Below are 11,978 nucleotides of genomic sequence, written 5' to 3'. Positions count from 1 at the left end.
CAGGGGGAGGGGGAGGGCATGTTGGTCATTAGTCCTGTCCATATAGCTCAGGGGGAGGCCATGTTGGTCATTAGTCCTGTCCATATAGCTCAGGGGGAGAGAGGAGGCCATGTTGGTCATTAGTCCGGTCCATATAGCTGAGGGGGAGGGAGGAGGCCATGTTGGTCATTAGTCCTGTCCATATAGCTCAGGGGAGAGGGAGGAGGCCATGTTGGTCATTAGTCCTGTCCATATAGCTCAGGAGGGAGGGAGGAGGGCATGTTGGTCATTAGTCCTGTCCATATAGCTCAGGGGGAGGGAGGAGGCCATGTTGGTCATTAGTCCTGTCCATATAGCTCAGGAGGGAGGGAGGAGGGCATGTTGGTCATTAGCCCTGTCCATATAGCTCAGGGGGAGGGAGGAGGCCATGTTGGTCATTAGTCTTGTCCATATAGCTCAGGGAGGAGGGCATGTTGGTCATTAGTCCTGTCCATATAGCTCAGGAGGGAGGGAGGAGGGCATGTTGGTCATTAGTCCTGTCCATATAGCTCAGGAGGGAGGAGGGCATGTTGGTCATTAGTCCTGTCCATATAGCTCAGGGGGAGGGGGAGGGCATGTTGGTCATTAGTCCTGTCCATATAGCTCAGGGGGAGGGCATGTTGGTCATTAGTCCTATCCATATAGCTCAGGGGGAGGGAGGAGGCCATGTTGGTCATTAGTCCTGTCCATATAGCTCAGGGGGAGGGAGGAGGCCATGTTGGTCATTAGTCCGGTCCATATAGCTGAGGGGGAGGGAGGAGGCCATGTTGGTCATTAGTCCTGTCCATATAGCTCAGGGGAGAGGGAGGAGGCCATGTTGGTCATTAGTCCTGTCCATATAGCTCAGGAGGGAGGGAGGAGGGCATGTTGGTCATTAGTCCTGTCCATATAGCTCAGGGGGAGGGCATGTTGGTCATTAATCCTGTCCATATAGCTCAGGGGGAGGGCATGTTGGTCATTAGTCCTGTCTATATAGCTCAGGGGGAGGGCATGTTGGTCATTAGTCCTGTCCATATAGCTCAGGGGGAGGGCATGTTGGTCATTAGTCCTGTCCATATAGCACAGGGGGAGGGAGGAGGCCATGTTGGTCATTAGTCCTGTCCATATAGCTCAGGAGGGAGGAGGGCATGTTGGTCATTAGTCCTGTCCATATAGCTCAGGGGGAGGGAGGAGGGCATGTTGGTCATTAGTCCTGTCCATATAGCTCAGGGGGAGGAGGCCATGTTGGTCATTAGTCCTGTCCATATAGCTCAGGGGGAGGGAGGAGGGCATGTTGGTCATTAGTCCTGTCCATATAGCTCAGGGGGAGGAGGCCATGTTGGTCATTAGTCCTGTCCATATAGCTCAGGGGGAGGAGGGGCATGTTGGTCATTAGTCCTGTCCATATAGCTCAGGAGGGAGGGAGGAGGGCATGTTGGTCATTAGTCCTGTCCATATAGCTCAGGGGGAGGGAGGAGGCCATGTTGGTCATTAGTCCTGTCCATATAGCTCAGGAGGGAGGGAGGAGGGCATGTTGGTCATTAGCCCTGTCCATATAGCTCAGGGGGAGGGAGGAGGCCATGTTGGTCATTAGCCCTGTCCATATAGCTCAGGGGGAGGGAGGAGGCCATGTTGGTCATTAGTCCTGTCCATATAGCTCAGGGGGAGGGAGGAGGCCATGTTGGTCATTAGCCCTGTCCATATAGCTCAGGGGGAGGGAGGAGGCCATGTTGGTCATTAGTCCTGTCCATATAGCTCAGGAGGGAGGAGGGCATGTTGGTCATTAGTCCTGTCCATATAGCTCAGGAGGGAGGAGGGCATGTTGGTCATTAGTCCTGTCCATATAGCTCAGGAGGGAGGAGGGCATGTTGGTCATTAGTCCTGTCCATATAGCTCAGGGGGAGGGGGAGGGCATGTTGGTCATTAGTCCTGTCCATATAGCTCAGGGGGAGGCATGTTGGTCATTAGTCCTGTCCATATAGCTCAGGGGGAGGGGAGGAGGCCATGTTGGTCATTACTCCTGTCCATATAGCTCAGGGGGAGAGAGGAGGCCATGTTGGTCATTAGTCCGGTCCATATAGCTGAGGGGGAGGGAGGAGGCCATGTTGGTCATTAGTCCTGTCCATATAGCTCAGGAGGGAGGGAGGAGGGCATGTTGGTCATTAGTCCTGTCCATATAGCTCAGGGGGAGGGCATGTTGGTCATTAGTCCTGTCCATATAGCTCAGGGGGAGGGCATGTTGGTCATTAGTCCTGTCCATATAGCTCAGGGGGAGGGCATGTTGGTCATTAGTCCTGTCTATATAGCTCAGGGGGAGGGCATGTTGGTCATTAGTCCTGTCCATATAGCTCAGGGGGAGGGCATGTTGGTCATTAGTCCTGTCCATATAGCTCAGGGGGAGGGAGGAGGCCATGTTGGTCATTAGTCCTGTCCATATAGCTCAGGAGGGAGGAGGCCATGTTTGTCATTAGTCCTGTCCATATAGCTCAGGGGGAGTGAGGAGGGCATGTTGGTCATTAGTCCTGTCCATATAGCTCAGGGGGAGGAGGCCATGTTGGTCATTAGTCCTGTCCATATAGCTCAGGAGGGAGGAGGGGCATGTTGGTCATTAGTCCTGTCCATATAGCTCAGGAGGGAGGAGGGGCATGTTGGTCATTAGTCCTGTCCATATAGCTCAGGGGGAGGGAGGAGGGCATGTTGGTCATTAGTCCTGTCCATATAGCTCAGGGGGAGGAGGCCATGTTGGTCATTAGTCCTGTCCATATAGCTCAGGGGGAGGGAGGAGGGCATGTTGGTCATTAGTCCTGTCCATATAGCTCAGGGGGAGGAGGCCATGTTGGTCATTAGTCCTGTCCATATAGCTCAGGGGGAGGAGGGGCATGTTGGTCATTAGTCCTGTCCATATAGCTCAGGAGGGAGGGAGGAGGGCATGTTGGTCATTAGTCCTGTCCATATAGCTCAGGAGGGAGGAGGGGCATGTTGGTCATTAGTCCTGTCCATATAGCTCAGGGGGAGGAGGGGCATGTTGGTCATTAGTCCTGTCCATATAGCTCAGGAGGGAGGAGGGGCATGTTGGTCATTAATCCTGTCCATATAGCTCAGGAGGGAGGAGGGGCATGTTGGTCATTAGTCCTGTCCATATAGCTCAGGAGGGAGGAGGGGCATGTTGGTCATTAGTCCTGTCCATATAGCTCAGGAGGGAGGAGGGGCATGTTGGTCATTAGTCCTGTCCATATAGCTCAGGAGGGAGGAGGGGCATGTTGGTCATTAGTCCTGTCCATATAGCTCAGGGGGAGGGAGGAGGGCATGTTGGTCATTAGTCCTGTCCATATAGCTCAGGAGGGAGGGAGGGGGGCATGTTGGTCATTAGTCCTGTCCATATAGCTCAGGGGGAGGGAGGAGGGGCATGTTGGTCATTAGTCCTGTCCATATAGCTCAGGAGGGAGGAGGGGCATGTTGGTCATTAGTCCTGTCCATATAGCTCAGGGGGAGGAGGGGCATGTTGGTCATTAGTCCTGTCCATATAGCTCAGGGGGGAGGAGGCCATGTTGGTCATTAGTCCTGTCCATATAGCTCAGGAGGGAGGAGGGGCATGTTGGTCATTAGTCCTGTCCATATAGCTCAGGAGGGAGGAGGGGCATGTTGGTCATTGCAGCAAGGCAGTCAGGCATTTAATAACAGAGCAGGGCACGATGACCGTGTTGCCAAATGACTAATGCTAACGTAGCGAAAGCCCTTAGCGAGTGACGTTACCACTGAACAAGCACAGCAATAAAAGAGTAAGCCATCAGTATGGGATGTTATAGGGCTACTTACTGTACATAAACACTCACAAATACTGTTACGAAGAAAAACATCTGAAATACTTGTCTGCCAGGTCAGCACTCAAGGCACACACAGAATGTGTGACAGAACATCGCAAATCATCAGGTCTTATTGAGTGAACATGATTACATTAAATTGATGGGTGAATGATTGATTTGTGATGAAAGGAAATAATGACGGACACCGAGGCAAATAAAATAAGCATGCGCTTTACTGTTGCTAATGCACTAGCAGGCATAAACCAATATATTATGACTTGACAGGTGTCTGCTTTTTTTTGCACTTCTAAATATTCCCTGCACCTTCAAATCAGTTCTCCATCTCACCTCAGCTTTGAAATATCATTTCAGAGAGAGAAAATGGGGGAGAAAGAGAGGAGAGAGATTGGTAGATACTAGATATATGGACCTATACATCTGTGGATCTCTGTATACAGAGCTGTACATTCTGAACAGCTTTACCACAAGCAGCTGGCTCTCTTCCTTCACTCCCTCCCCTCCCTTCACCCACTCCCTCACACTCACTCACTCCCCTCCCTTCACCCACTCCCTCACACTCACTCACTCCCTCACACTCACTCCCCCTCCCCTCACCCACTCCCTCACACTCACTCACTCCCCTCCCCTCACCCACTCCCTCACACTCACTCACTCCCCCTCCCCTCACCCACTCCCTCACTCACTCCCCCTCCCTTCACCCACTCCCTCACACTCACTCCCCCCCCTCCCTCACTCCCCCTCCCTTCACCCACTCCCTCACACTCACTCACTCCCCCTCCCTTCACCCACTCCCTCACACTCACTCACTCCCCTTCCCTTCACCCACTCCCTCACACTCACTCACTCCCCCTCCCTTCACCCACTCCCTCACACTCACTCACTCACCCTCCCTCACACTCACTCACTCCCCCTCCCTTCACCCACTCACTCACCCACCCTCCCTTCACTCACTCACTTCACCCACTCCCTCACACTCACTCACCCTCCCTTCACCCACTCCCTCACACTCACCCTCCCTTCACCCACTCACTCACCCTCCCTTCACTCACCCACCCTTGCTTGCTTCCTTCCCTCCCTTCACTAACTCCCTCACACTCACTCACTCCCCCTCCCTTCACCCACTCACTCACCCACCCTCCCTTCACTCACTCCCTCACACTCACTCACTCACCCTCCCTTCACCCACTCCCTCACACTCACTCACCCTCCCTTCACCCACTCCCTCACACTCACCCTCCCTTCACCCACTCACTCACCCTCCCTTCACTCACCCACCCTTGCTTGCTTCCTTCCCTCCCTTCACTAACTCCCTCACACTCACTCACTCCCCCTCCCTTCACCCACTCCCTCACACTCACTCACCCACCCTCCCTTCACCCACTCCCTCACACTCACTCACCCACCCTCCCTTCACCCACTCACTCACCCTCCCTTCACTCACCCACCCTTGCTTGCTTCCTTCCCTCCCCCTCCCTTCACTAACTCCCTCACACTCACTCACTCCCCTCCCTTCACCCACTCCCTCACACTCACTCACCCACCCACCCTTGCTTGCTTCCTTCCCCACTCCCCTCCCTCCCCTCACTTCACTCACCCACCCCCCCGCCTTCCTTCCCTTCCCCTCGTGTCCTTCCCTTCCTTCAACCCCTCCCTTCCCTCCCCTCATATCCTTCCCTTCACCCCCCCTCCCTTTCTTCCCTCCCCCTCGTGTCCTTCCCTTCACCCCCTCCCTTCCTTCCTTCCTTCCCCCTCGTGTCCTTCCCTTGCTTCACTCCCTCTAAAGAGAGGAGTGTAGCTAGAGAGCGAAGAAACTGGTGCTTAATTAATCCAAATTAAAAATGAATTCCGCTGTGTTCCCCTTCAAATGCACTAACATCCATACCGCGGTGTGATGATATCATGAGGCATTGCCCTATAGGGCAAAACACAAGACTTTACTGGATTAAAGATTTTACATTATTTTTGACCTTGAAATGAAGGTCAATGTAAACCATTGAACACCATGCAGTGTAATTAGTAGAACGGAAAGCTCTACTGGTTAGGTGTTTATTTGGATTATTTTGCTTATTTCTAAAAATCCATTGGAATATTAACTACATCTTATTGTGTATTTAAAAGGAATACAATAATAATAATATAATGTCTCCTGATACCAAAGCATTTCCTTCAAGATGTCCTTCTTGAAGATGCACATGTGAAACCACTAATGTCACACAGTCAAATCAACACGTACACCATGCATCTCCCCAGGACCAGAGTTGGTGACCATCGCTTCATGAGCTCCTAAAGGTTATTATAAACTGTTGTTTGAACAGGTTGGGGAGTGAGCTATGGTAAAGCCCTACAGGAAGTAGAAACAGAAAGTTGGTCTTACCCTTTAAGAGTGGGCGTCTGGGAAAGATGTGGGCTGCGGAGCGATGGTGTGCTGCTTTTGGCCCGTCCCTTTTTGAGTGACAGGTCCAGGACTCCATCTAGGTACAGGACACAAGGATTAGCGCAGTACGTGAGCAAAAGGGTTTAATATATTCCCAGTATTTTACAAAACGTTCCATCCCAAGAATAAATCCCTTTCTCCCGGGTAACCCAGTATTTCCCGCCAAAACCAGAAGGGTCTTTCAAAAGCATTATAAACCATTGAAATACACTTTGATCAGCATGAAAATTCAAACCTGATGCCACCTCAGCCTGATAAGCCAAATATGTCATATATTTTACGAGCCGTACATTAACGACATTTAAAGCCCAAGCCCAAAAAAGGCCAAATGTTCGTGCTGTTAACGAATAAATATATGATATAGGCTACTGCACATTACGCACGACAGGAAAACATACAAATCCATAGATGTAGCTAGCTACAGTTGAAGTTGGAAGGTAACATACACAGGAGGTTGGAGTCATTAAAACTAGTTTTTCAACTATTCCACAAATTTCTTGTAAACAAATTAGTGTTTTGGCAAGTAGGTTAGGACATCTACTTTGTGCATGACAAGTTATATTTCCAACAATTGTTAACAGACAGATTATTTAACTTATAACTCACTGTATCACAATTCCAGTGGGTCAGAAGTTTACATACACTAAGTTGACTGTGCCTTTAAACAGCTTGGAAAATTCCAGAAAATTAGGTCATGGCTTTAGAAGCTTCTGATAGGCTAATTGACATCATTGAGTCAATTGGAGGTGTATCTGTGGATGTATTTCAAGGTCTACCTTCAAAATTCACCGAACTTATTGTGGGAAGCTACCCGAAACGTTTGACCCAAGTTAAACAATTTAAAGGCAATGCTACCAAATACTAATTGAGTGTATGTAAACTTCTGACCCACTGGGAATGTGATGAAAGAAAAAAGCTGAAATAAATACATTCTTTACTATTCTACTGACATTTCACATTCTTAAAATAAAGTGGTGATCCTAATTGACCTAAGACAGGGAATTTTTACTAGGATTAAATGTTAGGAATTGTGAAAAACTGAGTTGAAATGTATTTGGCTAAGGTGTATGTAAACTTCCGACAGCTGTATGTGCTCTCTTGGGTAAATAAATTAAACTAGCTCCATTAAGCTAATCTTTTTGAGTGTGAACTGTATTACATGGACTGGATTTATGCACATCATTCAAACCAGGATAACGCAAAAGAGAACATGTGATTCTGGTGCAGCACACGCTGCCTACAAAGTTAAATGTAGCCTGTAGGCTAGCACATTTTGAAATATAAAAATGTGGCCCATTTCTATATCGAGTATGCTGATGCATATGTAGCTTTCGTAATATTTCCCCTAATGTTATTAGTCTACCTCTTTCGCTTAATTCCTTCCTCGCTAAGTTAACAGTTAAGGACAACAAAACTTATTTCATTAATCTTCATCATGCTAATGACGTCCTTGAATACTATAGGACTAGAGTTAGATGCAGAAGGCTTCTCTTCAAGAAGATTGAATGGTTCTGGTTCTGAATGAATAACTGCTATAGCATACTGCCATCGCGCAGTCACTCTTCTATTAAAGTACCCGAGAGTTCTATTGGCTGCTGAATTTAACATTCAGCAAAAAAGAGATTGCATCCCTCTTCGTATAGTCTATTGGTATAAGAAATGCTAAAATAAATCATGTCCAGCAAGTTATTCAAGTCTAGCTTTTTCCTGCTTGGGACTCCAAGAGTTAAGGAGTGGTTTTTAATGAGAGGTCAGCGGAGAACAGGTCCTTGTGTATTGTGTAGACATAATCTATAAGCTTATTATGCATACCCCATCATTAATTAGCTAAATATAAGGCTAATACAGCAGTGAATGTAAATATGAAAGAGGTAGGCTAGGACATCAATATATAGGGCTATACATACACATACACACGCATACAAATCTAGAACAGGGTTATCTATTTTGGATGCAATTTGAATAGAGTTGGAGAGATAGAAAGACAGTGTTTGCACATACACTGATTTAAACAACAATATTAGAGTGATAGTCTGTTTAAAAACTCTGCAATTAAAAAATAAATCTTTACAATGAAAAAACAAGGTGACCCTCGAAAGCCAGATGGAGATGGTAAATTAGATGCACATTCGGTCTATATGTTGCTGTATCCTAGGCTATGCTGCAGCAAATGCACCTGTCAGAAGGGGGGGAAAAGTTAACATGGTGAGATGATAAGTCTACATGCATTGTGAACTGCGCTCCATACTGAGATAGGCTGTCTGTCCCCACCCTGAGGGTTGGTTCATCATGCAGAGGATATAGAAAAGGCAGATTTAGACATCTCATATAATTTAGCAGTTTCATTTCACGCCATGCTGTTCATAAAAATAATTTATTATAATTTACCAGTATCTGGCAGTTACTTATCCTGGGAAAAAGGAGTGGTTTTGGGTGGTAAATTCCAATAAATCTCAGTAACCAGGTTCCCATCATTCAACCCTAGTGTGCAGTACAGTAGTGTAGTGAATCTGCTGGTACCTTGTTCTGCAGACTGTGGCGGGAACCTCTTGAAAGTTAGGAAGAGGTTACTTTACATCAAATATATTACCAGTACAAGTGTGTCTGCTCGGTCAGTCTACTACCAGCACTAGTGCATCTGCTGCTACCTTGTTCTACAGGCTGTGGCAGAGGCTTCTTGACAGTGAGGTCGAGAGGCAAGTCCTGGTCGGCCATCAGCAGCTTGGAGAGGACGGGGTTCTGGCTGGGTACGGAGGGGGTAGCAGTACCACCAGGGCTGGCAGCTGGGGGCACCGTGGGCAGCGAGGGGGGAGGAGGCAGGCTTTGGTCTGGGTGGGGACCAGGCCTGGGAGTGGAGCGCCTGTCCAGAGTAGAGGAACTACTTTTTGAGGTATATTCTGCAGCAAACTGGCGGATCATCCTCTGCATTATGTCCAGAGCCACTCCTGGAATGTGCGGGTCTGAGAAGCTGGGCACATCTGAGGGAGGGACAGGGGAAAATAACATTATAAAGACATCTGTAGAGACGGTTGACCCTAAACCCGTGAGCGAAAGCCATCTCAACCATAGTAACAGTTTCTCAAATGTAACTAAGAGCACACATGGTCCTGTTAGATATTCCTGTCGATACACAATCTTACAGAAATTGCTGTAACAAATATAGTTCTTCGTAAGTAAAGACCTACCTTTTTTGTAGAGGACTGCATTAAAAAATTCCTCTGCTTGTTTCTCAAGTATGTTGATCTTGGTCTGGTCTTTGACCAGCAGGGGTTCAGCCCCACTCTCCAACCCCTGGTTGCTCAGGCCAACTAAGTGCTCCTTGGAGAAGAGAGAAACAGAAACAAATGGATTAGCGTCTTAGCAGCAGAAGTGACATGCTGTGGCATATGGTAGACACGTACTTAACTTCTTGGTGACTGAGGGGCAGTATTGAGTAGCTTGGATGAATAAGGTGCCCAGAGTAAACAGCCTGCTACTCAGCCATAAAAGCTAGAATATGCATGTAATTAGTCAATTTAGATAGAAAAAACTCAAGTTTCTAAAACTGTTTGAATGATGTCTGAGTATAAACAACTCATATGGCAGGCGAAAACCTGAGACAAATCCAACCAGGAAGTGGGAAATCTGAGGTTTGTAGTTTTTCAACTCATTGCCATTCCAATATACAGTGTCTGTGGGGTCATTTTACACTTCCTAAGGCTTCCACTAGATGTTAACAGTCTTTAGAAACTTGTTTGAGGCTTCTACTGTGAAGTGGGGGTGAATGAGAATGCTAGACCTGGCATGTGGCTGGAGTGTGTCAGCAGTTCAGGCAATTATTGAAGATTTATGATAAAAACAACCTAAAGATTGATTCTATCCGTTCGTTTGACATGTTTCTGAATCCTGTAATATAACACATTTGGACTCATTTCGCCCATCCACGTCTGGACTTGCCACGTTTGCATTTGTTTACCAAACGTCCAAAAGGAGTATTTGGACATAAATGATGAACTTTATAACAAATCAAACATACATATACATCTGGGAGGAGATCCCTATATATATACCATCCGCCACACACTGCTCAAAAAAATAAAAGGGAACACTTAAACACAATGTAACTCCAAGTCAATCACACTTCTGTGAAATCAAACTGTCCACTTAGGAAGCAACACTGATTGATAATAAATTTCACATGCTGTTGTGCAAATGGAATCGACAACAGGTGGAAATTATAGGCAATTAGCAAGACACCCCCAATAAAGGAGTGATTCTGCAAGTGGTGACCACAGACCACTTCTCAGTTCCTATGTTTCCGGGCTGATGTTTTGGTCACTTTTGAATGCTGGCGGTGCTTTTACTCTAGTGGTAGCATGAGATAGAGTCTACAACCCACACAAGTGGCTCAGGTAGTGCAGCTCATCCAGGATGGCACATCAATGCGAGCTGTGGCAAGAAGGTTTGCTGTGTCTGTCAGCGTAGTGTCCAGAGCATGGAGGCGCTACCAGGAGATGGGCCAGTACATCAGGAGACGTGCAGGAGGCCGTAGGAGGGCAACAACCCAGCAGCAGGACCGCTACCTCCGCCTTTGTGCAAGGAGGAGCAGGAGGAGCACTGCCAGAGCCCTGCAAAATGACCTCCAGCAGGCCACAAATGTGCATGTGTCTGCTCAAACGGTAAGAAACAGACTCCATGAGGGTGGCATGAGGGCCCGACGTCCACAGGTGGGGGTTGTGCTTACAGCCCAACACCGTGCAGGACGTTTGGCATTTGCCAGAGAACACCAAGATTGGCAAATTCGCCACTGGCGCCCTGTGCTCTTCACAGATGAAAGCAGGTTCACACTGAGCACATGTGACAGACGTGACAGTCTGGAGACGCCGTGGAGAATGTTCTGCTGCCTGCAACATCCTCCAGCATGACCGGTTTGGCGGTGGGTCAGTCATGGTGTGGGGTGGCATTTCTTTGGGGGCAGCACAGCCCTCCATGTGCTCGCCAGAGGTAGCCTGACTGCCATTAGGTACCGAGATGAGATCCTCAGACCCCTTGTGAGACCATATGCTGGTGCGGTTGGCCCTGGGTTCCTCCTAATGCAAGACAATGCTAGACCTCATGTGGCTGGAGTGTGTCAGCAGTTCAGGCAAGAGGAAGGCATTGATGCTATGGACTAGCATTCATCTCATATGCCCGTCCGTTCCCCAGACCTGAATCAATTGAGCACATCTGGGACATCATGTCTCGCTCCATCCACCAACGCCACGTTGCACCACAGACTGTCCAGGAGTTGGCGGATGCTGTAGTCCAGGTCTGGGAGGAGATCCCTCAGGAGACCATCCGCCACCTCATCAGGAGCATGCCCAGGCGTTGTAGGGAGGTCATACAGGCACGTGGAGGCCACACACACTACTGAGCCTCATTTTGATCAGCCTGTAGTGTGGTTTTCCACTTTAATTTTGAGTGTGACTCCAAATCCAGACCTCCATGGGTTGATAAATTTGATTGCCATTGATAATTTTTGCGTGATTTTTGTTGTCAGCACATTCAACTATGTAAAGAAAAAAGTATTTAATAAGAATATTTCATTCATTCAGATCTAGGATGTGTTATTTTAGTGTCCCCTTTATTTTTTTGAGCAGTGTATATCTCTTTGGCTGTTTTGGTCTCTGAGCGCCGTACTCAGATTATTGCCTGGTGTGCTTTTTCCGTGAAGTTTTTAAAAAATCTGACACAGTTGTTGCATT

General features: G+C 48.0%; 1 protein-coding gene across 1 annotated transcript in view; it reads right to left on the bottom strand.

Moving 5' to 3' along the window:
* The window catches only part of LOC112247653, a 70,487-nt gene that overhangs the window by 26,843 nt on the left and 31,666 nt on the right, over positions 1–11,978 (bottom strand). Inside the window, exons 4-6 of the mRNA XM_042306318.1 lie at positions 9,441–9,573; positions 8,904–9,233; positions 6,196–6,292 (exon numbers count right to left, since the gene is read on the bottom strand). Of these exons, the coding sequence (XP_042162252.1) occupies positions 6,196–6,292; positions 8,904–9,233; positions 9,441–9,573 (560 nt within the window). The remainder of the gene's footprint in view (positions 1–6,195; positions 6,293–8,903; positions 9,234–9,440; positions 9,574–11,978) is intronic.

Source organism: Oncorhynchus tshawytscha, linkage group LG25 (genome assembly GCF_018296145.1).
Source record: "Oncorhynchus tshawytscha isolate Ot180627B linkage group LG25, Otsh_v2.0, whole genome shotgun sequence".
In the NCBI taxonomy this organism is placed as follows: Eukaryota; Metazoa; Chordata; class Actinopteri; order Salmoniformes; family Salmonidae; genus Oncorhynchus; species Oncorhynchus tshawytscha.
Note: the sequence above shows the minus strand (reverse complement) of the source record. Positions and strands in the feature narration are given on the sequence as shown.